Source organism: Acomys minous, assembly GCF_964271855.1.
Source record: "Acomys minous genome assembly, chromosome: 16".
NCBI lineage: Eukaryota > Metazoa > Chordata > Mammalia > Rodentia > Muridae > Acomys > Acomys minous.
In genome coordinates this window covers 48,265,620-48,293,263 of record NC_140498.1, presented here as the reverse complement: position 1 = coordinate 48,293,263, position 27,644 = coordinate 48,265,620, and the positions used below count along the sequence as shown (strand labels likewise).

Below are 27,644 nucleotides of genomic sequence, written 5' to 3'. Positions count from 1 at the left end.
AGATGTGACTGAGCTCAGCACCAGAGAGCACTCCATCTGCAGAGTGCTTGCCTGGCAAGTGTAGCAGCTAAGTTCAACCCCCCAGAACCTATGGAAAAATCCAGGCATGGTGGTGCACACGTACACGGTGCACAGCCCTGGGGAAAGAGATGCGTCCTTGGGGCTCCCAGCAAGCCAGCTTCCTTGGTGAGCCCCAGGTCCCAGAGAAAGACTTTGTCTCCCAAAAATAAGGCACATGGTTTCTGAAGAGTGGCAGCTGAGGTTGCCCTCTGTCTCTGAACACACACACACACACACACACAACACACACACACACACACACACACACACACACACACACACACACACAGTCTTTTATCTCCTTCAGGGCAGGATTAAGCATCTCGACTCTGGCTGTTATTGTGCCATCATCTTTGGGAGGCTGACATTTGTACCCCACAGCGATGTCACCGCCCCCCCCACCTCTTTTAAAGAGGAACTGGTAAACCCAGAAAAAAAAGACTTGTGTTCTGGAATTTTCCTCTGGCATCCAGCTGCAATGACCAACTACCCAGTTGGGGATTTTTAGGTGTGATTTTTTTTTTTAAACCACAGATAGGCCACCAAGTCACCAACCCTGTGAGTTGGTCTGCCCTGAAAGGCTCTTGTATCTCCATTCAGAATCCAGAGCAGCGTCCTGTGATTTTTTCCTGTTCTACTGTCTCATTCAAATTTGCACAGAAAAACAAAGAGCAGTGACACTGGTACCCTCCTTACTGAGGTTCTTGTCAGTATGGCTGACCTGTCTTGTCCCCCAAGCCCTCCCTCCTGGACTCAATTGAGACATATTCCTGCCATCCTCTCAAAGGCTACTGTTAGCAGGAAGGTGACCCAGAAAGGAAGATAATAATGTCTTGCCTAGAAATCTTGACCAGCTGAGCGAGGCCACCTGCCCCCACATGCCAACTAAGAGACAGGAAAGAGCTCGGTGTGGCCACATTGGAAGAGAATCAGAAAGATGGGCCTGGGGCCCCCAAGTCTGTCTTCATGGTATTAACAGGATCATTGGGTTTACCTAGAGAAAGAGTGGAGACGGTGCAGGCAAGATGTCAACAGGGTTAGGTAGTTCTGCCTCTCTCCCTCTGGAAGGTAGAACTCAAACATCACCAGGGTCATGCCTGGCATGTGGCCTCACAAGCCATGGGAACGCCCCCATGTAGGTGTGGCCTGTGCTGCGGCCTCACCTCGGCTGGGTGGTTTTGAGTCATGTGTCACAAGGCTCTAGACAGGGACAAGGTGGGATTATGCCAGCGACCAGTGCCCTTCTTCATTCATGCCTGTGCCACACTAAAGAACAGAGCATTCCAGAGCGCCTCTGGGCTGACAAAAACTAAAATAGAATGTTTGGTGTGGAATTCGTGCCAAGGATGGTCTTAAAAATCCCATGTGCAGGTCTGGGGAGAGATAAAACAGCAAGCTATTACTGGTTTACTCTTCTGCATCCAATGCTGTGGAGGTGGAGGCAGGCTGGAGCTCACTGGCCGGCCAGCCTAGCTCGGTGGGTGAATTCCAGGCCAATGAGAGTCATTCTCTCTCCAGGCATGGTGGTGCGTGCCTTTAATCCCAGCACTCAGGAGGCAGAGGCAGGGGAGGGGGGGAGGGTCGTTGTGAGTTCGAAGCCAGCCTGGTCTACAAAGCGAGTCCAGGACAGCCAAGGTTACACAGAGGAAACCCTGTCTTGGGGGAGAGAAGGAGAAACACACACACACACACACACACACACACACACACACACAGAGAGAGAGAGAGAGAGAGAGAGAGAGAGAGAGAGAGAGAGTCGTTCTCTCTGAGAACAAGGTGGATGAACTGATGGATTGTCAGGAGCAACATCAGAAATTGATATGTGGCCTACAAACAAACTCACACATAAGTACACACACACACACACACACACACACACACACACACACACACACACACACACACTCCCTTGTGCAAACTAAGTTCACAGCTACAATCAGAGAACTTGGAGAGTGAGTCATGTGGAGTCATGAGGCCTTGTCTCAAAAACCTGGCTGGGCCAAGGTGATGGCGCAGTAGGTAAAACGATTGCTGTGCGAGTGTGAGTACCTGAGTTCTGAGCCCCAGCACCCACAGAAAAGCAGGCATGATGGCACATGCCTACAACTCCAGTGCTGGGGCACAGAGATAGGCAGACCCCAAGGACTCACTAGGCAGCCAGCCCAGCCAAAACTGCCAGTTCCACGTTCAAGGAGAGAGGCTGGGCATGGTGGTGAACGCCTGGAGTCCCAGCACACAGGAGGCAGAGGCTCTGCCAATCCCAGGCCAACCAGGGTTAGATAGTAAGACCTTGTCTATAAACAAATAAGTATTTTTTAAAGATAGTAAGAAAGAGATAGAGTTATTGAAGAAGGAATTGGACTTCTGACCTTTACAGAAGCTCACACAATTCGTGCACCTGCACACACATCTGCAAACACACAAAGAAAACTAAGAATAAATCCTGAGTGCCAATTTTGAAGGTAAACAAATGAAGAAAAGTCCCCCATCTTTGTCTGTCTGTCTGTCTGTCTGTCTGACACACACATTCTCTCTCTCTCTCTCTCTCTCTCTCTCTCTCTCTCTCTCTCTCTCTGTGTGTGTGTGTGTGTGTGTGTGTGTGTGTGTGTGTAACAGAGTATTCACACATGTGTGGAGGTCAGAAGACAACTTGCAAGACTCGCTTCTCCTTCTACCACCTAGGTCCCAGGCTCGAACTTGGATCTTCAGGCTTGGTAGCAAGCCCCTTTCCCTGAGCTATCTCAACAACCCCAGAACAGGTTTTAGAGATCCCTGTTAGATCCCCGGTGCATTTAGGATGGCACCCCTTACCCTTTGCTGGTTAGAAGGGGCTCCATGTGCCAAGCTGAAAATGGTCCAGTTGCCTTCTGCACAGACCACCTTCTTGGCTCTTTTGAGTACCACTTAGGCTGTCACTCAGCCCTGTTTACTGGCTACTCTGTGTGTGTGTGCACACGGAGCCCTACCCAGCCCGTGCCCATGCCCTCTTATTATATAACTTTTGCCCCTATTCTTTAGACTGGCTTTAGGTTTACAGGAAAACTAAGTGGGCTGGGTATATGGCTCAGCTGGCCCTGTGCGTGCCAAGCATGTGCAGAGCCCTGGGTTGGATCCCCAGCACCTCATAATCTGGGAATGCGAGTAAGACCTGCAGTCCCAAAACACAGGAGATGGAGACAGGAGGATCAGAAGGTCAAGTTTATCCCTGACTACATAGTGATGCACAAAGCTGACTCAAAAAAGAAAAAAGCAGCAGAAGCTGGAGTTCGTGTCCCCTGGGATGCCCATCGCATGACTGTGGCACACTTGCCACAGCTGCTGAACCAATCCCTTCCTAACCAAAGTCCAGCCTCTCCTCAGTCTTCTTTCTCTCTTCCAGTCATACACGCTGTGAGACTTGATAAGTGTGTGGTGACGTGGCACCACCATTATAGTAGTGCAAAGAAGAACTTCGCTGACCCAAGTCCCCTGTGTGCCACCTGTGTCCCCTCGTCACCTCCCAGAGCCTCTGGCAGCGTGGCCTTTTCACCATTTCTGTAGTTTTGTCTTTTCTGGAACATTGTCATTTTGTGATCAGCTGACACAGCCGATCCCACTTCGCAGAGTGCTTCACACGCCTCCTGTCTCCTGGTGGCTGCCGAGCGCATTTCCTTGGTGCGGCTGCCATCCCATGGTCTGGCTGTACCACAGCCTGTGCGCTCCTCTACCAGGCCCAGGTTAATAAGACCTCTAGTGAGGCCTACACACACTGCAGGTCCCCCCCACGCCCAGGGAAGATGACAGTGAGTGTCCACTCTCAGGCTTATAACTGTGAAACTGGCTTTATGAATAACTTGAACAAACCCTCTCAGGGGATTGTCTCTTTTTCTCACTGAGGGCACTTTTCCTTCTCTTGCCCTTGAGATAGCAGGCTTCTTGATAGATCCTTGGGAGGGGGGATGGGTACGAGAAGAAAACACCATCTGTGGAACAGATGAGGGACCCCTGGGGATGTGGGGGCATTAGGAGTCCAGGGAGATCCCTCAGAATGTCCCCCCTCCCCCAATGCATCCTGATAAAGAGAAAGTTGTGGTCTGCGGGGAATTTCACTGTGGCTCCTTGGTGGTGGGACCACTTTGAGTGACACCGGGCTGGATAGCAGCGGTTCCCAATAACAGAGCAGTGCGTGTTTCAGAATACTGCGCACGCCACCACCATACCATTTCTTCGGGATCCTGGAAAGAGACGCTGTACCTGTTTCACATGGAGGATGAAAGAGGCCTTTCTGTGCACGTGTGTTCACTCATGTGTGAATGAGAGTGTTCCTGCATCAGAGTGCATGTGTGGGCACAAGGCAGCCTTGAGGGTTGATCCTCAGCGCCCGTCTTATTTTGAGAATCTCTGTGTTGTTTTTCCTCCGCACAGGCCAGCCTAAGCTTCTAGGGATTCCAGGGTCTCTGCCTCCCCTTTCTCCGTAAGAATGACCAGACAGCTGGGCCCTGGTGGCGCACACCTGTGATCCCAGCACTCGGGGAGGCAGAGGCAAGCAGATCTCTGTGAGTTCAAGGCCAGCCTGGTCTATGACTCTCAGACATTCCTGCTATATGTCCCACGTCCCTTGGGTTCTAGACAATCAAACTCAGGCCCTTACCTTGCATCTCAAGTACTGTTACTTGAGAATCTGTTCAGCACCAGAAAGGCAAGGGAACCACAAAGAGAATTAGGATCTGGAAGGCTGGCCCCCGGGCAGTGCAGATTCATCCTGCCCATATACCTCTCCCAGGACAGAGCAGGAAGCCTGCTGCCCTGAGCAACCTGTGTATGTGCAGGGCTTGAGCCACTGTGTTCAAAGCTTAGAAGTTAGTGTCAGGCTACTTAGTGTTCATCTGGCATTGACAAGCTGGCTAAGTCCAGATGCAGACCGAATGGCATGCTGGGGGACTGGAGAGAGCAGCCTGCACAAGCCAGAACCTAAGCCATAGTTTGGCATCTATCAGGCTCTGATTGAATAGTAGTAGTAGTAGTAGTAGTAGTAGTAGTAGTAGTAGTAGTAGTAGTAGTAGTAGTAATAATAATAATAATAATAATAATAATAAATGATGATGATAATGATAAACAACAATTAATAGCAATAACAACAACAACACCTTCCCATAAGAATTAAGGGAGCAGGGAGGGCAAGAGGACTCAGGAGTCAAGACCCAAGCCTGACAACCTGAGTTTTAACTCCAGAACTCAGTGGAAGGAACAAGCCAATTCCACAGCATTGTCCTCTGACTTCTACACATGAGTGTTCCCAGTGACTTTTTTTTTTTTAAAAAGATTTCATGTATTTTACATGTACAGGTGTTTTGTCCTTTTGTATGTCTGTGCACCACATACATGCAGCACCAGAAAGGGTCAGAAAAGAGCATTGGATCCCCCTGGGACTGGAGTGACAGGGTTGTGAGGCACTGGGAGTCAAATGCTGGTCCTCTGAAAGAGCAGCCTGTGCTCTTAACCACTGAGTCATCTCTGCAGTCTCTTCCTAGTGACCTTCACTGACTCCATCACACTATTTACCACAACAAATATATTAAATTCCAGGAATTCTTCTCAGCAACCACTAAAACATTTTCTGCGTGTGTACATGTATTGTGCTCACGTGTGCAAGGAAATGTGTGTGCAGGTTTGTACACGGGCATATGTGTGTGTAGCTGAGGTTGGCGTCAGCTGTCCTGTGCCACTCTCCACTACCCGAGGCAGGGTCTCCCACTGAACTCAGGGCTGGCCATATGGCTGATCTGGCTAACTAGATTTCCCAGGGGATCTTGTCTCGGCCTTTTGAGGCTGGGATTGAAAGCATGCCACACACTCACTCTTTTCTGTAGACCTCTGGTGATCTAAATTCCAGTACTGAAACTCCACTGAGACATCTTTCCAGCTCTATTGGATGTGACTTTGCCCTGGAAATGCCCCGGGGATGAGTGTATCTAGTATTAACTGGGCAAAGAGCCAAAACTGTGTTGCCTCAGCCGAATTCAAAAATCACTAACAAGGCTCCAGGTCAAAGAGTGTGAGACCCCACAAGTCTTATCTTCTGGAATATTCTAGGACATTTTGAAGTGACCCATGATCATGTGTAATCTAAAACACTAGGGACACCTCCTGGCCACAGAATAAGCCTTCACCTGAAGGGCAGAAGAGAATGTTCTGGAAAGCATCTGTTCCTATGCAGCAGCCTCTCCTTGCAGAACATGAAGCGTAGAAGATGTGATTCTTCTTATCACACGTCCCACTGTGGGCCGGGCACCACTCGATTTTATAGGTGCCTCCTGTTTCTCCCGGACTGCATTCCTACTGGTCAGCAGGCCTCTACTGCAGCTCCGCTGTAGTCTTTTTCATCACCCCCTTCTACCTGACAAGTTAATATATATGCACACATATGTGTGTGTGTATTTGTGTGTGTGTGTGTGTGTGTGTGTGTGTGTGTGAGAGATAGAGAGAGAGAGAGAGAGAGAGAGAGAGAGACAGAGACAGAGACAGAGACAGAGACAGAGACAGAGAGACAGAGACAGAGAGCATTTGTGTGTGTGCATACATAAGCTCTGTGCACTTGGGGCTAGAAAAGGGTATTAAATCCCTCACCCCACAAGCTGGAGCTGCAGGTGGTTGCGAGCTGCCAGACATGGGTGCTGGGAAGAGAACTCTGGTCCTCTGGAGGGGCAGCAAGTGCTCTTGATCTCCAAGACATCTCTCTAGCTCCTGCCTGCCATTTTTTTTTAAAGCCATGTTTTATAACTAATGCAGAAGTGGCATGTGGACAGACCACAGGCTAGTGAGGAACATAGTCTGTGATATTTTACTAAAAGAATTAGATGTTTAGAAAACCAACAAACAGACAAACAAACATCTTTCCCATCTCCCAGACTGGCCTCCCCATCCCTATGTGGCTGGTGACCTTGAGGCTCCAGATGTGTGCCACCACACTATAAAGTGATGGGATCAAGTCCAGTGCCTTGTGCAGGCTGGATGACCACTCTTGTCAACTAAGCAACACCCCCAGCTGCCACCCATCTACTCCCCAAGCCGAAGTGCCTTTCTCATTGCCATTTGTCACGGAGCTGTTGCTGCGGCTCTTGCTTCATCCTATTTACTTTCATTCTACCTGGGTGCTTTTTGGAAACTGGGACACCCCAGAGAGAAGCCATGTCCTCTTAGTGTCACCCACTACTGCCATCCATGTAACCCCTGCAGCCACTGCTGTCTACTCCAGATGGGAGCTGCTGCAGGCTGAGGGCCTCCCGTGGCTTGGGCTGGCATCTGAAGGCACAGTGCTCAGGAAGCATCTTCTGAGGAAACGGCTCCATCTAGTTCCCGCTTGCTGCCAGGCAGCTGGCGTGAGCTGGATCTCACCCTCCGGGAGTGCCTCATGCCTTGCCCAGTGAGCTGAGCGAATCTGCCGCGTGAGCGCATCTGTGCTTGTGGAATGACCCAAACTTTACCTTTAGGGAACTGATTGTTGTAGCCACTGGGTGGGAAAGCAAGAAATAACAGTCTCACTTCACTTCAGAGATGACCTTGTTTCAAAGAGAGTGGATGATGTTTGGAGTCAGATGAGGGGAAAGTCCTGGGTTCTTTGAGGGAGAAAACACAATAGTGTTGTAGTGCATTTCAGGGGCTGGGGTATAGGTCAGGTGGGGTAGCCTAGCACGTCTAATCTAGCACAGGGAGGGTGAAGAGAGGAGAATCAGAATTTCAGGGCCATCACCGGCTACACACTAAGTTGGAGGCCAGCCTGGGATGCACGAGACTGTACCACTGGGCAATACTAACACGTGCACGCATTATGTTGCCTGAGCTCTGAGCTGAACCACCCAGGGAAAACTGCCCCACTGCTGATGCCAAAGCGAGTTTAATGACTTGGCTCTTGGGTCTGAGTCAGGGCGCCTATGGGGGGTGGTCTCTCTAGGCACCCGCTGGCTACCTTCTTCCACCTGTTCTTCCGAGTGAGCGCCATCGTCACCTACGTGTGCTGTGACTGGTTCAGCAGGAGTTTTGTGGGCTGCTTTGTCACCGTGCTTCTCCTTCTGTCCTTTGACTTCTGGTCTGTGAAGGTAAGGCTCCCTCTCTCTGGGGACATGGGGCCTTACTTCCCAGTGTGGTGATGTCCCCTATGCGTGTGGGACCAAAGGGTTCGTTGGTTTAAATTGTGGCTACTTATTAAAGAACACCGAAGGGACAGCAAGATGGGACAGCAGGTGAGGTTGCTTGTTGTCAAGCTTGGACCCGAGCTCTATCCTTGGAATCCACACGGTACAAGGAGGGAATCGATTCTCACAAATTGTCCTTTGACCTCCACGAGTGTGCTGTGGTACATGAGTTTGACACCCCCCCCCCCACAGAACAAATATTTAACTTTTTTTTTTTTTTTTTTTAAGGATTGCTAGGCCCAGGTCACAATTAGAGGGCAAAAATGCTTCAAGTAAGTGGCTTCCAGGATCAGTTGTCACAGGTGCACAAATGCACTATGGGAGTGGTGACTCCATACAGCACTGGACTTTATACAGTCTCTCTCTCTGTCCCTGTCCCTGTCCCTGTCCCCCCCCCCCCCTCTCTCTCTCTCTCACACACACACACACACACACACACACACACACAATGTGATCGCGTGTTTTATTTTTGGGTCAGAGTCTTTGCTTTTTGAGACAGTGTCTCACTACGTAACTCCAACTCAGAGACCTGTCTGCCTCTGCCTCCCGAGGAGTGGGATTCAGGGCCTGTGCCACCACACCTGGCTAGAATCTCACTTTTCAAAGTAAGTAGGATCTGGCATAGTGGTACACAGCTCTGATACCAGCACTCAGAGGGTGGGGAGATGGGGGTAGGTAGGCAGAGGCAAGTGGATCTCTGAGTTTGAGGCTAGCCTGGTCTCCAAAGCAAGTTCCGGGCCAACCAAGTCAGACTCTGTCTCAGAAAAATATAACAAAACAAAACAAAATAAGCTTAAAGGCGCACTCAGGAAACAATTACAACTCAACATCTTTTTCCCCCTTTTCTTTTTTTGTGTGTGAATTCACATGTGATCTGAGGACGACTTGCAGAAGTCAGCTCTCTCCTCCCATCACAAGGGTCATGGGGATCGAACTCAGGCCATCAGGCTTAGCAGAAAGCATCTTCACCCACTGTCATCTTACCAGCCTCTCAACATCCTTCTCTTAATGCTTTCTGTAGGGGGTTACAACAAACGTCAAACATGTGCGTTGGCGCACACCTACTACTCACCGCCCAAGAGGCTGAGACTGGAGGCTTGAGCGTTCAAGGCTACCCTGGGCTACATAGGAAGATCATTACAAGAGCAATCAGCCATTTTGTTCCTTGTGTGTTCACGGCCCTTTTGTCCACTCTCCTCAGAACGTAACTGGAAGACTCATGGTGGGTCTTCGATGGTGGAACCAGATAGATGAAGACGGAAAAAGCCACTGGATATTTGAAGCCAGAAAGGTATGCTCTGGGGTAAGGCACACTGATGAGAACACTGTACCACATTTACACAGGCTCCCCGAGCTCCAGGACAGCCAGGGATGTCACATGTGTGTGCCAGACCCAACTCCGTGAAATGCGCACAGCAACAGTACTGGGTAAAACAAGTGAGAGCAAGAGTCACTGCAATGTAAAAGTTCACTGGCTAGCTGGATGGTGGTGCCACATGCCTTTAGTCTTAGGCAGAGGCAGGCGGATCTCTGTGAGTTCGAGGCCAGCCTGGTCTACAGAGCAAGTTCCACGTCAGCCAGGGCCACACAGAGAAACCAAAACCAAGCAACAAACAACAGTGCAAACCAATGGCTGTCTCCCTAACAGGTGTCTCCAAACCACATGGCTGCCACTGAGGCAGAGGCCCGCATCTTCTGGCTTGGTCTCATCATCTGCCCAGTCATCTGGATTGTGTTCTTCTTCAGCACCCTGTTCTCCTTGAAACTGAAGTGGCTGGTAAGACGCACCCTAACCCTCCTCCTGCTTTGACAAACCAGGGGCTAGAAGTGGTCTGGCTCGGTGAACACTCTAACAGCTTGGTGGATGGTCACATGTAGAATCTCGATCCTTTCTCAGAAGTCGGCCAAAGAAAACTTGTCCCGAGAACCAGTCACACAGGGGGCTGAGAATCACAGGGAGATGAATATGGCCACCTGCCCTTGCCTTCTCAGTCAGTAGAGTCAGATTCTTGTGCTATCCTCTGCAGGTAGTGAGCCCTCGCTTTTGGGTCCTTCTGAGCCAGTCCAAGCCCTGGACTTGAGACGCGGGGTATCTGAGTGCACTTAGCAGAAATAAGACGGCCGGGAGACAAAGAACTAGGTTTTTATTTGTTGGCTATCTTCCTTGTGCTCTTCGCCCAACCAGACTTCAAACTAAGCTTGAAGATAAAGGGAACACGGACAAGGGACTAGAACAAAAAGAAGAGGTGGGAGAGAGTACACCCACTTGGGGACTCTTGGTTTTAAAACACCTGGCATGTAAATTACAGGAGGCGTACCCAGGTCACCTCCAGGGTAGCTTTGAAGTGTCCAAATGGAGCCAAAAGAATTACACCTTTCTCTTTCTTTTCTTTTTTCTTTCTTCCTTTTTTTTTTTTTAAAGATTTATTTATTTATTATGTACACAGTGTTCTGCCTGTATGTACACATGCATGCCAGAAGAGGGCACCAGATCCCGTTATAGACAGTTGTGAGCAACCATGTGGTTGCTGGGAATTGAACTCAGGACCTCTGGAAGAACAGACAGAGCTCTTAACCACTGAGCCATCTCTCCAGTCCAGAATAATACCTTTCTACCAGATGGGATTTTATGGGTTTCTCTCTGGAAACAGGAGAGAGTTGCTCCCCTTATGCACGTTCAGATAAAACAGATAAAACCCACTTTTTCCAGAGAGGAGCTGACTCAGACCTCTGCCCAGAAAAATCCCACAACCGTGTAACGATACTGAGGGCCATATTCTGTGGCTTCTGTCATCTTTGTAGTTATATAACCATCATAATCTCAGGATTGTTTTAGAAAATATTTTACTAATTGTGTGTGGGGGGGAAGGTATTGTGCAGCAAGCGCAGGTGCCCTCAGAGGCCAGAGGGTGTGAGCTCCCCTGGAGCTGTAGTTATAGGCAGATGTAAGCTGCTGACAGATGTTGGGCACCAAATGTAGATCAAACAGCAAGTTCTTTAGGTGCTGAGCTAGCTCTCCAGCCCATCTTAGTATTTTCACCCCCGCCACATACAAAAATCTAAATTCTGTAGATATTGCCCTCTATGCTATTTCCCCAGCTCCTGGCACTCACCTTCCTACATGAGTTTGTTCCAGGATGTTACATAAATGACATCATACAATGATGTTCTTTTCTAAGTGGCTTCTTTCACTTAACACATGTTCAGGTCCATCCAATCTATACCGTGTATCAGCTTCACTTTTTTTTTTATTTTTTATTAATTATTTATTTACTTATCTGTCTCTGTGTGCTTGTATGCAAGTGTGTGTGTGTGTGTGTGTTACATGGGTCTCAATTCCTGAGGTTATAGCTGTGATAAGTGGAAGCCTGTGACCTCTGCCCTTCCATGTTTGATAGATAATTATTCCTTAATTAGAACAGCTTCACTTTCTTTGCATGGCTAAGTAATATTCTATGGTATGGGTATACCACATTCTGTCATTCATTAGTGGATAAGAATGAATAATGCTGATATGGAATTATTTTTTGTGCCTGGGGTGCTGGGGAGGGAACCCAAGGGCCTTGTGCAAGCTAGGCTCCACCACTGAGCTGTATCTTCAGCCCCCAGGAAGGACGGTCTGTTTTAACAGCCTTCCTTGGGTAGGAAGGCTGACAGTACTCACTTTATTTGGGAGGGCTGTCCATTCAACGAGGACACAGTAGCAGCACTGCAGTGAACCCAGCACTCGGGAGGCAGAGGTAGGTGAATCCCTGTGAGTTCGAGGCCAGCCTGGTCTACAAAGAGAGTCCAGACCAACCAAGACTGCTGTACTAAGATTGCTAGACCACCCAAAAAAAGACCACCAGGACTTGATACCAATGCAGTACACACAAGGACTTTTAATGTTTTGACTCGAGCCGGGCTCTGATAGTCACCAACACAGTGGTATCCAGAAAGAGCCTCGATCTCTGAGCTGAGGGTAAATTTATAGGTTCCTACCCCTCCCAGTGACCCAAAGCAGGGGAGTTCCAGCCTGGCAAATGCCTATTGGTTGAGTAACATAAGGAGGTCTCATATCTAAAGGTGACAGGCTACAGAAAAGACCACCCATGGCTTAGCTTTCTTTGTTCTCTGCTTTGTCCAGGGAAGTGTCCAGTTTCTTATTAACCCTATCTCCGGTGGGCAGAAAGAAATGTGGCCATAAAACTGGGTCTCTTAGCAACTCTATCTCCAGTGGGACCCTTCAAGTCAGTTGCTGGGCAATGCTATCTCTGGTGGGGCTCTTCCTTGCAGCTGTGAGCACAAATCTCCTTACAGCTGTGTTCCTACCTTTTAAGTCTGTTTCTTCAACAGATTTTATGACCCTGAGATAGATGCTGAGGCCATACCTGGTTCTGGTGGTCCACCCAGGTATATGGCCTTTGGCTGTAGTTTTAGTGGCCATCCGTGTTAGCTCAGGAGGGAATGCAGCCCTGGTTAGTCCCAGCAGCTGGCTAGATTACCTCCTGTAGGCCTATTTCTTAACCTTTGCCCCAGGTGACCCTGAAATCTAATTTTATTTCTTCTGGTATCTCAAGGCTACACAGAGAAACCCTGTCTCGAAAGAAACACACACACACACACACACACACACACACACACACACACACACACACACTTTGGCTTCTGCCTCCACCAGCATCAGCCCTGTAGCTTTGGGCAGCTTTCATCTCTCAGCTTGTTCAATCTGGGTGAAGGACCATGGCCTCAGCCTCTCAGTTGCTTAGGTGTCCATGAGTGTTCGCTGAGGACAGAGCAGTCATGGCCACGCCTCCCCACTCAGTCCGTACCCTCAGCAGGCTTCTCTTTGCTTTACCCAATGCAGGCTCTTGTGATTGCTGGCATTTCCCTCCAAGCTGCGAACCTCTATGGCTACATCCTTTGTAAGATGGGGGGTGAGGGTGACATCAGCACAGTTGCAGCCAGCTTTCTGTCCCAGACGGTGTTCCAGACGGTGAGTTCCTCCCTGGATCCCTTCTCCCAGGTCCTCAGAATGAACAACACTTGTTGGCAACTGCATTTTTCTAGGTCTCCCTACCAGCCAGCTCACCATTGTTTTTTTTACTGTGTACAATCTACTGTGTTGGCTACTTCCCATGTATAGTTCTAGCTGAGCATGGCACTACACACCTTTAATATTGGTACTCGGGAGGCAAAGGCAAGCGGATGTGGGTTTTAGGCCAGCCTGGTCTACATGAGTTCCAGTCCAGTCAGGGCTATTTAGTGAGACCCTGTCTCAATAAACAAACACTTTTTAAAAAGCACAATAGGCCAGTTAGGTCTAGGGACAGCACTGCACAGATGCCACAGAGTCTAGCTCCAGAACTTTCTCACTTCAGACAGGAGCACTGTCCTTTAGACACTAGCTCTCCATTTGTTCCTAGCTCCTGGCACCCACCAGTGCACCGCTTGACACTTTGTGACTATTGCTTAAAGTGATATTTAAAACTATAGAATTGGGGGCTCAGCAGTTTGGAGCACTTATAGCTCTTGCAGAGGTCCCAGATTTGGCTCCCAGCACCCACAAGGCAGCTCAGTCATCTTCTCTGTAACTCCAGTTCCAGGGGATCTGACGCCCTCTTCTGACAGCCACCAGCTCACGTTACACACACATACATTCATTCAGGCAAAACACTCCCACACATAAAATTAAATAATTAAAACAAAACCTCAGAATTGGCCAGCGGGATGGCTCAGTGGATAAAGGCACTGGATATGTCAGCCTGACGACCTAAATTCAATCTCAAGAATTCACAAAAGCCAGATATGGTGGCTATAATCACAGCACTCCAGTAAGACCAGAGGTAGACACAGAAGCTCATGGGCCAAGCAGCTTGGGGTACACAGTGCAGACAAATGGGAGACTCCACCTCAAAAATACGGTGGAAACAGAGAACTACCTCTCCAAAAGTTGTCCTCCCCCACAGGTGCATCATGGAATGCACAAGCCTGCACATATACACACACGCACTAAATCATCTCTCCAGCCTCTGCCAGGTTTTTTCTTTTTCTTTTTTTCTTTCCTCCTCCTCTTCCTCCTCCTTTTTTTGAGACAGGGTTTCTCTGTGTAGCCTTGGCTGTCCTGGACTCACTTTGTAGACCACGCTGGCCTTAAACTCATCTGCCTGCCTCTGCCTCCTGAGTGCTGGGATTAAAGGCATCTACCACCACGCTCAGCTTTTCTGCCTGCCATTTTAAAAGCCACATTTTACAAAAAAGAAAAACAAAACAACACACAGGCATAGACACACACACATGCATGCACACACCCTTACACAACACACACCCACAGAATTAAGGAAAGAATGACAAAGCCTTGATTTGGTTTTGAAAGCAGGAGCTATTTATCAAAGGGAGGGACAGATGAGTGTTTGGTCTACAGCTTCGCTGTGCAGTGGTCTGATCAATGCTGCCCGTGGCTATGGGTCCACCCAGCGAGCCTGGTCTTCGTTGGGACAGTCATGGTTCTTCTTACCTTGCAGGCTTCCCCAGGTGACTTTCAGAAGCCCAGGCTTGAAGGGTTGGACATCCACCAGCGTTAGGTGAGCAAAGGATGCAGGCTAGAGCCTGGGCACTCCTGGGACATGCAGCTCCTGACCAGCTGTGCCACACGGTTAGGTGGACTCTGCCCAGTCCTCCAAGTTGACCTGGAGCAAGTCCAAGCTGGACCCTAATGCTTAGGGCCTGCCCCAGACCCATGGACCTTCAGATAGGATGCATCTGCCTCACAGGGGCTGGCACACCCCATGAGCACACTTGTAAAGGAGAAGGGGAGGACAGGGCAGGGGGCTGCCCGCCTTCCAGTCATGCCACAGTGGTGTGGAAATCTGGAACGACTTCCCTCAGCAGCTCTCAGTTCTACATCTTGGTCCCAGATCCTTCTTAGGACAGTGACATCTGTCTCTCACAGAGTCAGGAAATGGTTTGCCTGGGACCCAGGGAATTACCGGATGTTTTTAGGGTACCTGTCACCACACAGGTGGCTTTACAGGCTTTTCTAAGGGTTTTGATGGCCCCTAGTCAAAGAATTCACAAGGATCCCAGCATGACACAGGGCTGGAGACCAGTGTGGGCAGAGGCTGTGATTGTTCTCCCTCCATCACGTGAGGGAGGACCGTGGCCTCTGTGTGAGACAGAATCCTCCTTCTATCTCTCCCTAGGCTCATCACTTGAGGCAGAAACAGCTCCTGGGAGTCCTGTGACCCAGAGGGTTCCTAGTCCCTTGGATTCCAGAAAGCAGGGCCTAAGGGACAGCTTCGAGGAGACAGTTTTATTTGGCGGTGAATGACACCGAGATGCAGAGTGCCTGTACCTTTGAGCTTGAGGAAATATGCAGATGATGATTAAAGTGTCTTAAGGAAGTGACTTCAAATCCGGTCAGTATCTGGTGGCCATGGCCCCATTTGTCCCCTGTTGACCAGGTGTGGCTGGACGTGTGGCCTGCCAGTTCTGTAGTCAGCAGGTGGCACTTGGTTCTGCCCCACTTCAGGAACTGATGAGGTTTTCATTATGTGACTGATGAGAACTACAGAACTCTCGGATCCCTGAAAGGCAAGTTGAGGGGTGAGTTCTCGCCCATCACCTCTGCCCATGGCTTGCTTTGGCTCACAGTTAAGATTTTAATCAGTTTTACTGGTCTTAGTGATGTGTATTTCCTATGCTATAAAATTCATCCTCCCCCGCTTCTCAAACTAAGAATTAGCTTACAACACTGACACACGAGGACAGTCTTGTGGTCTCCTGGGCTGAGAAGCCAAGCTGAGCATCCCGCTGCCACCCTAGGGCTGGCAGAGTAACCCACTTCGCTCCTCTAGGTGACCGCCTACTGTAAAGGGCTCAAACACTTACTTTGAATTATACTTCTGTAGGCTGCTGTGGCTGGTGAATCTGGGGCTTCAGCAAAAAAAGACTGGCCTTTGTCACAGCTCTTACCTTAAAGAGACAAGAGAAATGAGCCCCTTCTGAAAACGTCCCTCTTTTGTGCTTGCTGCGGCATGGCTGCCTGTGGCTCCCCACGCAAGGATCCTAGGAGACTCACCATGGTCCCCAATAGCAGGTCAATGCCAGCACACTGGAGCTAAGTGGGCTGTTCTCAGGGCAAGGGCCCTGCAGTCCTAGGAGCACGTGGTGGGATTTCACAGAGGTAGATTTAAGGCCTATCCCAGGCCTCAGTGCTTCTCTCCTATGGCTGCAGCCTCTAGGAGCTGTGAGGGGTCTGACTCTGACCCACCACGGCTGGTCCTGCATACCAAGCCCTTGAGCTACAAGATGGCTGTGCAAGCAGCACAGGCCCCTCAGAAGGGCAGCGTTCGGACTCACCTATGTGTGGATCCAGCGGCACTTTGCCCAGAAGAGGGATCTTCAGGTCCTGGCACATGGCCTCTGCACCCCCGGTCGTGGGGGGGAAGATCTGAGACTCTTTCTGTGAGCAGAACGAGGAGGAAGCTGTGCCTGAGGACACACTAGTTTCCAGGCGTTTTACACAGCAGCTTATTTTGGATATGAAACTCCAAAGCATCTTCACTCAGGCAGTAGTAGAGGGCTTGACAGAGACCCCGCCTTCCCCAACACAGCAGGTAGAGCAGACATAGCTCCCAAGAGAACCATCCTTACCCTCTGGCTCCCCACTAGGACACGGGTGTGCTGTGAGCCAGCACTAGGGACCCTCACCTTGCACTTGGGGCAGATGAAGCCACTCATGTTCTCCACCACACCGATGATAGGCAGCGCCACCTTGTGGCAGAAGCTGATCTCCTTCCGGACATCCTGGAGGGCTACTTCCTGGCAAGGGTCACAGAGCAGTAATCTCACATGTGTGGCCCAGGGAATGGCGGGACACCACCGTGGGCACACCATCGGAGTGTGGGGGACCATGACCATGGCTTGGTGCTCACTCACCTGAGGGGTGGTGAGGATCACTGCCCCATCAACATGTGCCGCACCCAGATACTGGACAACTGAGAGGTGCTCATCAGATGTGCCGGGTGGGGTGTCTATGATGAGGTAGTCCACATCTCCCCAGTCTACGTCTCGGAGGAACTGCTTGATCATACCTGCAAGTGGGCAAGGCTGAGTGTGCCTTCCTGCTGGCACACATCTCCAGGAGCATCTTTCAGTCTGTGTGAGCACTTGGCCTACATTCACAGCCTCAACAGAGTGACACTGCTGTCCCCAGGGGGACATGGTGGCTGGCCATGATCAGGTCAGGGATGCCACTATCATTATGTATGGCAGAAACATGTTGCCCCAACATGTGGCCGAAGTGTCAATAGTGAGAGAAGGTGCTTGCCCCAGCCCTGCTTTCTGAGATTTCCCTGGCACTGAGCCAGCAAGGGGTTTTACTCCACACTTCCCTCCTTGACACAAGCCAGCCACATGACACCACACCACAAATAACTTCAGGATCTTCCAAGTCTCAAGGGCAGGAAAACTCATAGTGGCTAATAAAATGTCTACACTGGACACTGGTGTTTGCCACAGTTTTCTTTAACAGGGAGGGCGGGCGCTTAGACAGAACACACTGCAGGCTAGGATGTGGCTCCAGGGCAGAGCACTAGTATGCGGGAGGTCCTGGGCTTCCTCCCCAGAACCAGAACAGCATCAGCGCAGCACAAAGCCCAGCAGGAGCCTGCAGCCTCCCCGCCCAGCAGTCTATAGATGTGGCAGAGCCAGGGATGGGAGGCCGAGGAGCAGAATGACAAACCATTCTTCTTGGGTCCCCTCCAGATGACAGCATCATCGGGGCTGCTGAGCAGGAAACCCACAGACATCACGCCCAGGTTGTCCTCCACGTACTGCAGTGGGAATGAGGGTTAGGGGGAGAAACATGGTCGCTTGCGGGGAACAAGGGCATGACACATCTACACAAAACCACAAGTGGGCACTTCCCAAGGAACTGGTTAAAAAAAAAAAAGCAGAATAAAGGTTATCACATGCCTCGCACCTGCATTTGCTCTTTGCAGCTGCGGCCTCAAAACATTTTTGAGAACCACGTGGCCATGGAGGGCTCTACAAGAGGCCAAGTGTGGCCTTTGCCTCAGCAACAAGTCAGTGAAACTAAAATATGTCTCCTCGGGTGTCCTAACAGGGTCAGCACAGACCCAATCGTCCAGTCTTATAGGTGAGGTTTGCCTGGACACACTGGTCATTCAGCCCCACAGCACCGCTTTGAGGCTATGGAGCCCGAGAGCACAGGCCCATGGGCCCCGTCAGACAAGGCCTGCCAGTCCTTGGTCTGACCTCTATGCCCGAAAAACAGTCTCAGTAAGCCTTCAACTTGAGCAATTATTTTTGCCAACTCCCACTTCCAACAGCTCATCAAGAGACACTGAACCCACACACTGCCTCCCCAGTAAGGCCAACTCACCACTGGAGACCAGCCCGAGCCACTCTGGTGAACCTGCGGGAACACGATGGTCACTCTTGTTACTGTGCACTCTGCTTACATCATCACTGATGTACAAAACCCAGCTTCACACTGTGCAATTCCCCATCCTGTACTCCACCCTTCAATTAAAAAGCTTTAAGTTACTTTTATTTAGTGTGTGTGTGCGCCTATACATCTCATGACAAGATGTAGACAGAAGTCAGAGGACAACCTTCAGGACCCTCTTTCTACCATGAGGATCCCAGAACTCCGGGCATCAGGTTCGGCAGCAAGCACTTCACCTGCTAGCCCTCAGCAGGTGCAGGGTTCCTGGAGGGTTGAGAAATGAAGACCATGGGCTGGAGAGATGGCTCAGAAGGTAAGAGCACTGGCTGCTCTTCCAAGGGCCCTGAGTTCAAGTCCCAGCAACCACATGGTGGCTCACACCATCCATAATGTGATCTGATGCCCTCTTCTAGAGTGCAGGTTACATGTAGGCAAAACACTGTATACTTAATAAATAAGTCTTTAAAAAGAAAGAAAGAAAGAAAGAAAGAAAGAAAGAAAGAAAGAAAGAAAGAAAGAAATGAAGACCACATTTAATACAAGTGCTCCATCCCTGTCCTTGTCAAGGGACCATAATTAGTCAACCTCAGGTACAGCTCTGAGGCTGGCCAGCTGCTGCCTTGGAAGGCAGCCAGGCTGGTATGCACAGAAGCAGACAGGAGAATGACCTTTAGTGCCACAGCTGACTCAAGGATGCCCTGAGGCAGTGGCAGAGAAGGCTCAGCAGTTAAAAGCACTGACTGCTCTTCCCAAGGACCTGGGCTCAGTTCCTAGCACCTGCATGGTGAGTGCTCATGTCTGTCTGCAATTCCACGTCCTGAGGATCTGAGTCCACTTTGGAACTTTTGGGGCACTATGAGCATGTGATGCCCAGACACACATGCAGGTAACCCCCCCACGTGAAAATATATTTTATAAGCTGCCCTTGGGTGTGGTGTGATGGCACACACCTTTGATACCAACACTCAGGAAGCTGTGGCAAGTGGATCTCTCTAAGTTCTAGGCCAGCCAGGGCTACTCAGTGAGTTTGTCTAACAAACAAACAAAAACATACAAAAATACCCTGGCCCAGTCAGTTCCTGACACAGGACACAGCCACAGGGGCAAGGGCCCAGAGTCGCCTGGGCCTGGACCTCTAGGGCTAGGCTAGGCCTTGCTTCTTATGAAACTACAACTTAGGCAGCTGCCACCTACACACCAGGCCGTGCCTTCTCCTCTTTCAGTTTTCCAGACAGAGTCCTGACATCACCCTCCACCCCCAAACCAACTGATCCTCCTGACTCCCCCTCCCAAGCTGGGCGACAGCTTGCACCACTATGCTTGGCTAAACTTTTGTTCACGAGACACCCTACTACTACAGTAGCCTATCCCATGTTGGCGTGCCTGCTGACTGGGGCACAATGCTGCCTTCTTCTTCAAGATGGGTGCCACTGCACATATGAGCTCCCTCAGATGCACACCGAGGCCTTGGCTGTGCTACCAACATGAGCCTGGGTGACTTCCTATTTGCTGAGGCTGAGGCTGCTGTTGTCTCCTCAGCTCTATATACGGGAAGCCTGTCCCTCTACTCTTTGCTGAAGCTGACCCCTCTCTAGCCTTGGCCTCCTGTCCTCTGCACTCTCCCATCTGCCTTGATGGACACTGTATGCCTGGAAGAGACCTGGAGCTATGGAAACAGCACTGCCTGCGGCATCTGAGGCCCAGCCCTGCTTCTGCACACCACCAGGGGTCCTTCCAGAATGAGGGCAGTGGCAGAGAGCTCTATTGCTCTGCGCTGTGTAACTCACCAGCACCACAGTCAGGGTCTCGGCTCCCTAGAGGAGACCACGGCACTGACAGTGTGGACCCAAGCTAACCCTGGCCCCGAGTTACCTACTGCTCCGAGCTGCATTTCCGCCTCTCACTTCTGCATTCTGCTTGCTGTTTCCCTCTCCTAGCCATAAAAGGCCCCAAAGCCAATGCTTCTCACACATGTGGATGCACTTTATATCTAATCCACGGCTGATGAGAAGGAGGCAGAGGGGCTATACTGCATGTGTTTGCCCAGAGAGAAGCAGCCGAGCTCCCCGACAGCCATCACCTTCTCTCCTTCTAAGCCCATGATCTTCGGAATCGATGGCCCACAGATGTCGACATCCAGAAGAGCGACCTGCAGAGGAGGAGAGACAGTGGACTTCACTGACCGCTAGACCTGGAGACATGCGCAGTGGGGCGGGGCACGGACGGCACACAGCAACAGCCGGCTGAGCTTCCACTTTCTCATGGGAAAGATGTTAACTCAGACCTTCCAGGAAGTCCTGGGGCCACAGTCATCCACACAGCCCCCAGGGTGGGACAAGGCGGTCTTACAGCAGGCCATCAGAACACAGAGAGATGTAGTTCACTCCGCCTAGGAGTCTATAGTGGCTTCTGCATCACAGAAGATAACGCTGAGGTTCAAGGAGGCCCAGGGACTTGTTCAAAGAGCAAAGAACAGAGATGGGACACAAGTCCAAGTCTCCAGTGCTGGTGCTCTTCCCAACACAGCACCAGGCCTACACAGCGAGATGGCTTAGATCTTACGAGAACATGCTTCTGTTAAAGACAGCCTGAAATGGACATGACGGGTGGCTCAGACCATCTGGAACTCTAGTTTCAGGGGATCTGGCACCCCCTTCTGGCCTCCAAAGGCACTGCACCTGTGCACATACCCCACCACACACCTTTTTAATTTTATGTGTATGGGTGTCTTGCCTATGTGCATGCATGTGCACTTCATGCGTGCCCGGTGTCCATGTGGGCCATAAGAGCACATCGGATGCCCTGGAACTGGAGTTAGACACTTGTGAGTCACCATATGGGCGCTGAGAATTGAACCTAGATCCTCTTAAAAGGCAGTCAGTGCTCGTAACCACTGAGCCATCTTTCCAGCCCACATCTTTTTTTTTTTTTTTTTTTTTTTGAGATAGGGTTTCTCTATGTAGTAGCCCTGGCTGCCCTGGGACTCTCTTTGTAGACCTTGAACTCACAGAGAGAGATATGCCCGCCTCTGCCTCCCAGTGCTAGGATTTAAGGCGTGCACCACGTCAGGCTATTTAAAGGCTGTTTTGAGAACTTGTTGTCAGTTTGGTCACAGGAAAATGGGGCTTGCCTAGATGTCAGCCATAATCTCTGCTCAGGCCTCCTGTGCAGGCCAGATAGTGTGCTGGGAAGGGCGCAGGCACCGGAGGCTTGGATTTTTGACCCCTCTCTGTTTTAACCCTAGAAGAATGAGGAGGAGGAAGGAGGCAGGGGCTGGCGGGGTGGCTCGGAAGGGAGGAACAAGTGCTGCCCTTCAGAGTACTCAAGTTGGGTTCCCAAAACCCATGCTGGGCGGCTCACAGCTGCCTGTGACTCCAGCTCCAAGGGATCCAACACCTTCTCCTGGCCTCTCCAGGTACCTGCACACACTCGGCACTCACAGATACACGTACCCAGAAAAATAATCATTAACAACATGAAAGGGATCTGAGAAATTCTTCTTGGGGACTTAGGTAGTCTCAGAAGACTTCTGTCAAGTCACTCCCTGACCTGCCTGACAGCTGAAGCCGGCAGCAGCACTCGCAGCCGGTGGTCAGGGACGCAGAGCGCAGCACCTCAGGGGAACTCTGGACCTTGCCACGTGCTCTCCTCGGTCCCACTTCCTCTATATTCTGGCTGAGAGTGCTGCTGGTGATGGAGAGGGATGCGGGATTTCATCACTAAGATCCTGTTTGTCTCCTGCATCCTCTGCTGGCCTGGCCCAAAAGTGCAGCAGAGGGACATCTGTCCCCTGGGGATGGGACCCAAGTCTGTAAGTGGGAAAGCTGAGCTTCTCTGCAACCCACTTGGCTCACTCATCCCTTTTGAGGAAAGATTCTTCCCACAAGCCAGAGAAGGGGCTGAACCAACTGATACCAGGATGCACTACCCAGATTGACGGTCATCCCTGGTCCAGGAAGGCTGTGACAAGCTATGCCCAGGGTCTTCCTGGGGTGCTCCCCATGGGCAGACTGTGTCTGAGTTGCCATCACAACAACTAATTTCGTTCCTCTTCTGCCTAGGTCAGGCTCGTGAGCATCTGCTGAGAACCAAGCCTGTGCCTATCTCTCCCCAGGACCTTGCAGCTGCTGGTGGCCAGGAGGCCTTCTCACAGGAAGTGGGGAACGGCAGTGCTGTGCAGCTGTCAACTCTGACCCCTTAAAATGTGAACTTTCTTCCCTAACAGGGTCTTAGTTTTAACTCTGCACCTTCCAAGAAGCCACTTCGCCTGGCGGCTTCTCCCTCAGTCTTGTCTGAGCTTCTGGCCTGTAAAGTGATTGCTTGTGGGTTAAGGCACTTTAGCAAAGATGCTCAACTCCTTCTCCAAATGGACAGCCTGCTTCCAGCTGACCCTTTCCAGGGGGGGAGCTGCCTTATATGCTGGGACGCCTATAATCCCCAGGGAAGGGTCTCGGGTGCTTCCTCGAGTACCCTAAATGACAGTACTGATGCTGTTCCCTTTTGGTCCATGGTACCCAAGGTCATCCATTGGTACTTTCGGGAAGGCGGGGGGGGGGGGGGGGGGAGGCTGAACCCCTGCAGTGGAAGCTGACATGTGATCCTCTTAGTCCTTTGGCTTACACTACAAAGGCTCCTAGTTCATTTACATACATCTTCCTTCCTCTGCCTACAAATGTGCATGTGTGTATAAGTATGTATGTGTCTGTCTGTCTGTCTGTCTGTGTGCACATGTGTACGAACACGTGTATACGTCAAGACTCAACTCCACTTCTGCTGTCTTTACTGAAGGCCTTTTCCGAACAAGACGACAAACAGCAACTTGGAGCAGACTGAGGGCCAGGCTTCTACTGTACCACAGGAGGCGCCCTAAGGGCTGGAGAAGTTGTGCGGTGCTCACTGCACGACACGGTGCACCGCAGACAGTCCCGCAGCCACTGCCATGATGCTTCCCAGAGAATGCAGACTTTCCTACAAGCTGCTTCCATTTGTGAGACAGTCTCACTCTGTAGCCCAGGCCGGTCTGGAACTCTTGGCAACCCTCTCAAATTCCAACAATACAGGTGTGAGCCAGCACACCCACCTCATTTTTTTTTTAAACAACCATACTGCATAAAGAAATACAGCTTTCCAGGTTGTGTCTCCACACTAGACTACATACTGAAAGATCTGGACAAGTGTGTATCGAGATGCTCCTGTAAGGAAGACAGGCATGTGAACACAGCTTCCCACGCCTGGCTGGGGCAGAGACTGTGGTTACTCAGCTGTAGTGATATTCCTGACAGCCCCAGGTCCAAAGCTCATCCTGGCCAACACAGGTCAGTTTTTGTCCTTTTGGCGGGAGGACGGGCAGCTGCTCTGGGGATGAACCAGGGACCTTGCACATGTCAAACACTCCACCACTGGACTCCAGCCCCAGCTCTTGAGGAAAATTCAGACAGTGTGATAAGAAGATTCCACTGTACTAGGCAAGACAAGCCTGACCCTCTGGCGGCATGAGGTTGTGCCCTAACAGAATCATCAACAGATAAGTCCATTTAACCTGCTCTGTGCTGTGGGTTGGGTAGGCTGCAGCCCAGTTCTAGAAGCAACCATCCTCCGGATGTCAGTTAGCAAATGCAGTGAGAAGGAGGAGGAGGAGACAATGGAATCAGAGAGAGCCTGGGAACAGCACAGGCATCCGCGGTGACGTGGCAGAGCTGGGATATGAACCTGCGTGCTCTTGGCTAACACTACCCCTTTATTAAAGCGGGCACCCAAAGCACAGGACTGGGAATGTGAATTAGCTTATCTGTTTTGAGACAGAGTCTCACTCTGTAGCCATGGCTGGCCTTGATTTCAAAATCCTCCTGTTCCAAAATGCTAGGAATATAAGCACTACCACATGGTCTGGTGAGGTGATTCCAATTTCACACTTGTCTGTACACTTGAGATGAAGGGCCTAGGAAGGGTAATTTCTGTCAGAAGCAAACAGAAAATAGCTTCTGCTTTATGGACAAAAAACCCAAAACAAAACAAAACAAAACAAAAAAAGTAATAATATATAGGTGCTTGCATGATGTGAGAAATGACCATTTAAATATTTAATACCATTGTTAGCTCACAGGAGATGGACCAAAAGACAGTTGCAGGATCTGGACTTCAAGACAACAGAAAGATAAAGAAAGGGAGAAAAAAAAAGAAAGACAATAGGAAGAGCTTTATAAGTGGCAGATGTCCCTTATAGAGGTCCCAGTGTTAGATAACAGTCAGACTTCGAAGAGGCATGCTCCCCTCTGTCCTCTTGGTTAGAGAACCCAGTGAAACCCCTGAGCCAGTGGCCAGGCAGCTCATCTCTGCAGGCTCAAGACAGAGAGGCTGGGGCTGGAGAGATGGCTCAGAGGTTAAGAGCACTGTCTGTTCTTCCAGAGGCCCTGAGTTCAATTCCCAGCAACCACATGGTGGCTCACAGCCATCTATAGTATGATCTGACACCCTCTTCTGGTGTATAAATGTAATAAATAAATAAAATATTTAAAGAGAGAGAGAGAGACAGACAGACAGACAGGCCAGCCCCTGGAGTCTAAGAATCAGTCTCTGAAGCCCTGAGGAGCTTCTGACACAGGAGTACCTCCCAGCTCAGCCCAGGGCCCCACCTGTGTGTCTCCGTCCTCCGCCAGGCCGTGGGCAAGGTGAGCACTGAAGGTGCTTTTTCCAACGCCGCCTTTCCCAGACAGCACCAAGACTTTGTGTTTCACTGTCTTCATTTTCTCTTTGATTTTCTCCACAGCTGCAAAGGATCAGTTAAGGTGATGATTTCCCTGCCTGCCTCAGCTCCGAGTGTCCCTCTTCCAAAGGGCCAGGACGAGAGTCGCTCTCTTTAAGCTGTCTCTAAGGCAATTTATGAGACACTGCCTCAGCAAAATACTAATAAATGTGCTAGGAAGACAATATGGTTACTACCAGCCTGCAATCGTCTTGTTTGACTTGCACAGTGCCTCATCCTGTAGGACACAGGCTTCCAGAAGGGCAGGGTTTTCAAAGCCTCAGCTCCTGAACAGAACCTTGCAGACAGTAAAACTTTACAACCCAGGGGACATCTGTCAACATCAGCAGAAATTATTTGGATGTCACAAGGAGGGGCTACTACTGGCATCTGGCCGATGCTAAGTGTCTTAAGCACAGGAGAGCCCCAGTAATGAGGAATGTTCAGCCTCAAATGTCCCTAGTGCCCAGGATGAGAAACTCTGACAGACAGGCTCACAGTTAGCACCCACCCCGGTAACTCACTGCGCTCCCAATGTCTCCCTATACTGTGGCCTAACTATTCTTCATGAGGAAAGCATTCAGAAGTCTCGCTCAAAGTCAGTTTGCAGGTGAGCCGACAATCAAGGCCAGCCTCTCGGAATCCCCCCAAGACCCTTCCAGGTAAGCCTTCAATCTTCCCCCTTATCCCTGATGGGTTTCATGTGTTTGCACAGTTTCTCCTCCCCATTTTGGCCTCACTCTCACAGCTGTCTCTCCACCAAGGTAATAAACACCCATTTCTGCTGGACGCACTCCTTAAAAGGAAGGATTCTTTTCCCTGCCACAGCCAGCGCCTCAGTGATCTGTGACAGACGCATGCTAGGACTCAGGCCTGGGAAGACTAAATATCCACTCTCCCCTCTGAGCTCGCCCTTGTGTAGGTCAGCGGTGGTCACTCAAGCTCTGGCCCTGCCCCACATCACTTTTTTTCTATTCTAGCTTTCTTTAAGGTCCTCTATTTAGTTAGTGAATTTTGGTTTTTGGTTGGTTGGTTGGTTGGTTGGTGTTGAGACAGGGTCTCATCTAAGCCCAGGCTGGCCTCTAACTCGCTATGTAATTAAGGATGACTCTTGATCCACTTCTAAAAGTCAAAACTTAACTGCTGAGATTACAAGCACGCGTTTATTCATTCATTTATACAGGGGTCTCATCCTGTTGCACAGGCTGCCTTCGAACTGGGGGGGCGCAGGGGGGGGGGTTGAGCCAGCAAGCTGACTTCAGTACACCTTTTGGTTCCCTAACGATCACAGATCAGACTCAGCCTCCATTTTCACCACTTTCCTCCACTAAGTGAGTTTTAAAGCCGCCACTCGCTGCACAAGCTCCGCCTCCCGCGCCATACCGCCCCCCCCCCCAAAACAACACTGCCCACTAGTCGCTGTCATTCATCCCTCAAATCCCGCCCCTTCCACTTCCTGATCTGCCCGCCCCTTCCTTACCCGGGTCCGGTGCGGCGCCGGCTCCCGACGCGCACAGTCTCTGGTTGGGGCATCCCTGGCACGAGGCGCCTCGGCCCGCCTGGGCGCTGTCGGCCCCGGGGCAGCCTGCAAGGAGACAAGGGCACAGTCAGAGCGGCTCGGTCCCGGCGGCGCCACCCACGCGCCCTACGCCAACTCACCGTGGGGCGCCTCCTCCATGCTGCAGCTCTTCCCGTGCGGCGCTCCCGGAACTCCAGGGGCGTGTTTCCGCCTCGCAGGTTCAGTCTGACTCTCCGGCCAAGTGAAAAAGGTCTCGCTAGCTGCGACTGCGCACGCGCAAGACTCTGTGTGCCGTGGGTGGGGCACCCATGTCTGTCCCCTCTAAAATTCAGACGGTCTTAAAAATAGTTCGCCGTCTGAACGGACGAAGTGGCTCTTCGAGTAAAGGCGCTGTTGAGCAAGTCTGAGCGCTTGCGTTCGAATTACAGAACTCATATTGGTGGAAAGAGAAGATGGAGTCGGATTCTTGCAAGTTGTCCTCTGACATAATGCACAATAGTAAGGTTTTTAAAAGTATGGATCCTGTCGTCAAAAAAACGTTACTCTCCATGACCTCAGTGTTGATGCAGTGTTACTAGTAAAAGAACAAGCAATGTCAATATTAACTCAGTTTCAAATAATCTGCCCTACCCTCGATTTCGTTACAGGCTGGGCTAGAGGCTCAGTTGGCAGAGTGCCTAACCTGTCATACGTGAAATC

The 27,644-nt window shown here is 50.6% G+C and overlaps 2 protein-coding genes across 4 annotated transcripts in view; one reads left to right on the top strand and one right to left on the bottom strand.

Annotated features, from left to right (window-relative positions):
* TVP23A (trans-golgi network vesicle protein 23 homolog A) overlaps positions 1–15,549 on the top strand; it is a 34,636-nt gene extending 19,087 nt beyond the window's left edge. Inside the window, exons 3-8 of the mRNA XM_084763501.1 lie at positions 7,991–8,135; positions 9,433–9,522; positions 9,880–10,008; positions 13,078–13,206; positions 14,735–14,794; positions 15,413–15,549. Of these exons, the coding sequence (XP_084619627.1) occupies positions 7,991–8,135; positions 9,433–9,522; positions 9,880–10,008; positions 13,078–13,206; positions 14,735–14,794 (553 nt within the window). The 3' untranslated portion in view covers positions 15,413–15,549. The remainder of the gene's footprint in view (positions 1–7,990; positions 8,136–9,432; positions 9,523–9,879; positions 10,009–13,077; positions 13,207–14,734; positions 14,795–15,412) is intronic.
* NUBP1 (NUBP iron-sulfur cluster assembly factor 1, cytosolic) lies at positions 14,573–27,255 on the bottom strand. Of its 3 annotated transcripts, XM_084763498.1 has the most exons (11): positions 27,086–27,255; positions 26,907–27,011; positions 25,317–25,450; positions 20,765–20,833; positions 18,619–18,651; positions 17,956–18,046; positions 17,151–17,305; positions 16,923–17,033; positions 16,572–16,674; positions 16,101–16,184; positions 14,573–15,796 (listed from the first exon to the last, which is right to left on the bottom strand). In XM_084763498.1, exons 1-11 carry the CDS (start codon positions 27,102–27,104, stop codon positions 15,738–15,740), a joined length of 963 nt encoding a protein of 320 aa, XP_084619624.1. In that variant the 5' UTR covers positions 27,105–27,255; the 3' UTR covers positions 14,573–15,737. The 3 variants fall into 3 exon arrangements, with proteins under 3 accessions (XP_084619624.1, XP_084619625.1, XP_084619626.1); XM_084763499.1 differs by lacking the exon at positions 27,086–27,255 and having other exon boundaries at positions 25,317–25,551; XM_084763500.1 differs by lacking the exons at positions 14,573–15,796; positions 16,572–16,674 and having other exon boundaries at positions 16,106–16,184.
* Between the last annotated feature and the right edge of the window lie 389 nt (positions 27,256–27,644).